Source organism: Humulus lupulus, chromosome 1, assembly GCF_963169125.1.
Source record: "Humulus lupulus chromosome 1, drHumLupu1.1, whole genome shotgun sequence".
In the NCBI taxonomy this organism is placed as follows: domain Eukaryota; kingdom Viridiplantae; phylum Streptophyta; class Magnoliopsida; order Rosales; family Cannabaceae; genus Humulus; species Humulus lupulus.
In genome coordinates this window covers 242,543,806-242,549,568 of record NC_084793.1, presented here as the reverse complement: position 1 = coordinate 242,549,568, position 5,763 = coordinate 242,543,806, and the positions used below count along the sequence as shown (strand labels likewise).

The following is a 5,763-nucleotide window of genomic DNA, read 5'->3' as shown; positions in this document are numbered from 1 at the left end:
GGATGAAGGAGAGGAAGCCCCCATAGCTGTAGAAACTCAAATCTCGTCACCCAATAGATTCCTCCACTATAAGTGAGCTTGCGGGAGATCACACTGCAGGGAAAAAGCTTTGTCGTCGTCCAGATCTCATGTTGTCGTCCTGGCTTGAAGTGCTCCAAGCTCCACCAATCTACCTTCAAGACAAGGGACGAAGAAAAAGAAGAATGAGGTTGAACGACGAGGTAGGAAGAAGAAGAAGAAGCTAAAAGGAGAAAAAAAAATCAAAAATTTTTATCATGTTAGATTAGCTTTAATTTTTGTTAATTGATTTACATTTAAGTTTTTAAGTTCAAGATTATGTTTAATTTTGATTTTTATTCATTAAAATTATTTTTACATTTTAATTCATTTAAATGTATTTAATAATTAAAAATATTATTTTTGAATTTTTAATTCACTTTATTTGTTTTTTATATTATTAAATTAAATATAAGGACATTTTGATTATATTGAAAACTAATTTGATCAAAATTTATAATTTAACAAAATAAATAGTCTGATTAGTAATTTTTGCCAAACATAAGGTCAAAATGATATTTACCTTTTTAAAAAACACAAAATCTAAAAAATAATTTATTAAAACACATGTGCCAAAAAAGTAACGGAACAAAAACACAAAATCCAAAAAAAATATAAACCTTATTTAAAATATAAACCATTCTTATACAAACATATACAAGCCTACTTTTCCACTAAAGCTTTCTTTTTCAATTAAAATCTAGTTAGATGACACAATACAAGATTATTGTTCAACAAATATGGTCAGCAGAGTGGAAGTTTGAGATAAAATCCAGTATTATTTTTTTCAGTTGACTAGACTGGATAAATCAAGTAAGCCTGATTGCATCTTTATTAACCAATCAATTTTGTAGCATAAATTAGCAATCCTCAAGCACTAGAAATATCTAAAGTAGATACTAAATACTATCAGCAGTACTCATACAGAATACTACGAAGTACATAACAATTTAAGGAATCATCAACTTGACATACATAACGAGCCAAAGGTTCCACCAGATAACTAAATCTCCATGGTCAACATCTTTACTAACATGATTCGAAACGAATTCACGCTTTAAAAAATGAAGATTTAAAAGTACATGAAAATTGACAAATACAAACTTTTAGGTCACCAAGAAGCATTAAAAGCATACTAATGTTTCTCTGTGGGCATTTCATTGATCTCTAAATCCATCTTGCAGTTCTCTCTCAAATACAAGAAAATTGACCGATACACGACAGCTCTAAAACATTGATACAGCAGCCCTTTAAATTACATCAAATGCAAGTATGATATCAGCTTATGCTTGCAAGCAGAACAACAAAAAAGGTACTATAAAAGTCACAATACAAACTACCAAAAAGCATTGAAAGCATACTATTGTTTCTCTGTGGGCATTTCGTTGATCATCTCCAAATCCATCTTGCAGTTCTCTCTCAAATCTTTCAGTGAGAGAAAACTGGCTTGCTGCAAAAGCAAAATCCAGAGAATCCATCACATAAAGATCAGGTGGAAATAAAAAAGAAGAGAAAAACACACTACCATGCAGATAAGAAACTATATATGTATACATAGATTTTCTTTTTCTTTTCTTTTTTTTTTTTTTTTGACATTATATGTATACATAGATGTTTATAAAGATGTATATATAAAGATCAAACTATGGAAGCCATTATAAGGAGCCACTTCTATTGGCTTGGTTGTAACACATTGGTTCAAGAACTCACAAAACAGTGAACGGCCCTAGCAAACAACCAAAAACGATATTGAATATTACCAAAACCCAATTGCCAGCAAAAGAATCTAGATGTTTTGTGAAAAAACTGAATTCCATTATGTACGAATAGAGGAACAAAGACATGCATGTAAACCTTGAAAAGTAAATAAACAAAAAGAGACTAGACACAATTGAAGAATCATAGTAATCATCTAAGAAGGGAAAACCATTGACGAGGATCAAGTCATAGGCAAATGAAGTTACACGTACTAATTGATTGCTTTCTTGAATAAGTATGTCCTCCATATGACAAAATAGAGATCTCCACTGACCCGAGAGATCAGATTCAAGGCTTGATGATTTGATAGGACTTCCTCGTCCATGAATACTAGCCTCCTCTGTGCAGCTCTTATGAACCAAGGTATTTGCTTCTTTTTGACTCTTCTTTAACGCTATGAAATGAAAGAGAAAACATAACATAATGTAATATAGACCATCAAAGACTTGAACTTACAAGTCATTTAGATAGAAAATTCACACATCATGCAAACATACCAGAAATCCGACCCTTGATATCCTGGTATTGTAGGTCTGCCCAAATGTAAGCAGCTGTATACAAACATTGAAAAAAACAAAGACAATCATTTAGAAAGCAAGTTCGGCTATAGCATACAACTTTCATAATGCAAACAATCCAGAAATGACTTGTGTAACGTCCTAGTCATTATTACCTTTCAAACAAAATGAGCAAGAGCATGCTTTTAGAAACTCTTCATTGACATCTGTATTACCACTACCATCACCCTTAAGAGTTGAACATCTCCCCAATTCACGTGATTTAACACTTTGCATAAACAACTTCGACCACTCACTAGGATTGCATTTTGTAGAAGCCTGTTTATCAGCACTGCAGGCCTCTTTGCTATTCTTGCAAACAGTGACTACAGGTACATGAGCAAGACCACTTTTAGATTTAGTAGCACCACAATCATGTCTCAAACCATCATTCTGATAATTTGAAGCTGCCCCACCAGAACAATCTTTATTCCAAAACCCTGAGCAAGTGGCCATCAAAATGCTAGACAAAGAACTATCCCTTGTTGCATCACCACCTTCTGCCGCAACACTCTGATGAACTCTACCACCATCCAAATCCTCGGTCTTCTTAATCTCTTTGCATAAATTGGAGATTAAAGACTCTCGATTCTCCTGCGAGGCATCACCACCTTCTGCCGCAACACTCTGATCAACTTTGCTGCCATCCAAATCCTTAACCTTCTTAATCTCTTTGTGTAAATTAGTGATGGTAATGTCTCTATTCTGTGAGGCATCACCACCTTCTTCCACAACACTGTGATTAACCCTGCGGCCATCCAAATGCTTGGCTTTCTCAACAGCTTGATCAAACAACTTCCCCCACTCACTAGGATCACATTTTGTAGAAGCATGTTTATCAGCACCACGATCCTCTTTGCTATTCTTGCAAAGAGTGACTGCGGGTACATGAGCAAGACCACTTTTAGTTTTAGTGGCATCAGAATCGTGTCTCGAATCATCATCCTGATAATTTGATGCCACCCCACCAGAACAATCTTTATTCCGATATCCTGAGCAAGTGGCCATCAAAATGCTAGACAAAGAACTATCCCTTGTTGCATCACCACCTTCTGCCGCAACACTCTGATCAACTTTGCTGCCATCCAAATCTTTAACCTTCTTAATTTCTTTCCGTAAATTAGTGATGGTAATGTCTCTATTCTGTGAGGCATCGCCACCTTCTTCCACAACACTCTGATGAGCCCTGCAGGCATCCAAATGCTTGGCTTTCTCAACAGCTTCATCAAACAACTTCCCCCACTCACTAGGATCACATTTTGTAGAAGCATGTTTATCAGCACCACGACCCTTTTTGCTATTCTTGCAAAGAGTGACTGCAGGTACATGAGAAATACAACTTTTAGTTTTGGTAGCATCAGAACCGTGTCTCAAATCATCATTCTGATAATTAGATGCCACCCCACCAGAACAATCTTTATTCCGAAATCCTGAGCAAGTGGCCATCGAAATGCTTGACAAAGAACTATCCCTTGTTGCATCACCACCTTCTGCCGCAATACTCTGATCAACTTTGCTGCCATCCAAATCTTTAACCTTCTTAATTTCTTTGCGTAAATTAGAGATGGTAATGTCTCTATTCTGTGAGGCATCACCACCTTCTTCCACAACACTCTGATGAACCCTGCGACCATCCAAATGCTTGACTTTCTCAACAGCTTGATCAAACAACTTCACCCACTCACTAGGATCACATTTTGTAGAAGCATGTTTATCAGCACCACGACCCTGTTTGCTATTCTTGCAAAGAGTGACTGCAGGTACATGAGCAAGACAACTTTTAGTTTTAGTAGCATCAGAATCGTGTCTCAAATCATCATCCTGATAATTCGATGCCACCCCACCAGAACAATCTTTATTCCAAAATCCTGAGCAAGTGGCCATCGAAATGCTAGACATAGAACTATCCCTTGTTGCATCATCACCTTCTGATGCAACACTCTGATGAACTCTTCTGGCATCCAAATCCTCGTCCTTCTTAATATCTATGTGTAAATTAGAGATGAAAGACTCTCTACTTTCCTGTGAGGCATCACCACCTTCTGCTGCAGCACTCGGATGAACTCTGCCGCCATCCAAATCATTGGCCCTCTTGATCTCTTTTCGTAAACTGGAGATGAAAGACTCTCTGTTATCCTGCGAGGCATCAGTATCGCTGGAATTAGATGATGAAGAACCATGAGGTTCCTTTCCCTTAGGCACTGGCAGGCCCTTCTCATTACCATCTACTTCAAAATCGGCACCTTTAAATAAACAGACTTTCTTGGCAAATTTTGAATCCCCAATTTGAATATCGACTTTCCTACCATACCCATCTCCGGATTTAAGCTCCGAGCCTCCCGAAATCACTGAAATACCTCTCTTAAGGGGGCGGTTGGTCAAATTACAGAGTGCAGAACGGGTTTTTCGCAACTCATTTGTATCACTCATCCTATAAATTCACCAATGACAAATTCTATCAAACCAACTCAGTATACGAACTTCAAAACCTAAAAGTATTATAGGCCCAGTTTAACACCCTAAAGAACATGCAATCAAAGTAAATCTCCACTGTTTGTTACAACTAAAGGTGAAAAGATACAATGAACAATTGAATACCAAATTGGAAACCCTAAAATGATTGAATTGAAGAGAAAAAAAAGTAGTACTGACCTTGGTTAATGGTTAGGAAGATGGGTCGGGAGGGAAGTAGAAATAATGAAAGTTAAAAACCAATTTGGTTAGGCGGGAGAATCAAGTAAATTGAAGACTGACCCGCCTTTCTCTCCATTTTAAAAATTTTATTTTTTATTTGAATAAGAAGGTGGGTCGATCGATCTCTGCGCGCTATTGTCAACCAGTGAATCCCGAACGAAGATGCCACATAATTACATGACTTATATAACATGAAACATTATTTTAATTTAACATTCTCGATGTAAATTTATAGAGGGTTTATATATTTTTGGATTATGTGTTTTGTGTCGTTATTTATTTGGATCATGTTTAAATAGTTCAAATAGAACCTTAAATCTGATTTTAGTCAAAGTTTTCTCAATTGAAATTACAAATAATTCACTAAATAAATAATTGAGTATTATAATATTTATTTATATGGTATATAAAATCAATTTGTTACAACTAATTGATTTAATATATCAAAGTCAATATTTTATTTATTGACAAAATATTCTAATTAATGGTCAACATTATTTGTTACCCGATTTTGGTTGTTACACGATTTTGCATATCTCAATTGATTGAGAGACTATCTCAATCTGTGGCAGAGACTCTGATGGTAGGTATCACTCTATAAATATAGAGTACCGGTCCCCAAGCTCACTGCTCATTCCGACTATCAGTAACTCCATCTAAAAAGAGTTAGTGAAAGCTTGGAAGCCCGAGTACTCGT

At 36.0% G+C, this 5,763-nt stretch overlaps 1 protein-coding gene across 1 annotated transcript; it reads right to left on the bottom strand.

The window, feature by feature from the left end:
* Positions 1 to 1,006: 1,006 nt before the first annotated feature.
* On the bottom strand, positions 1,007 to 5,243 carry LOC133804763 (uncharacterized). The gene is given in 6 exon segments (XM_062242910.1): positions 1,007 to 1,446; positions 1,448 to 1,507; positions 2,028 to 2,209; positions 2,313 to 2,366; positions 2,489 to 4,803; positions 5,025 to 5,243. Coding segments are annotated over 5 exon segments (2,721 nt in total). The 5' UTR covers position 4,803; positions 5,025 to 5,243; the 3' UTR covers positions 1,007 to 1,335.
* Positions 5,244 to 5,763: the final 520 nt, after the last annotated feature.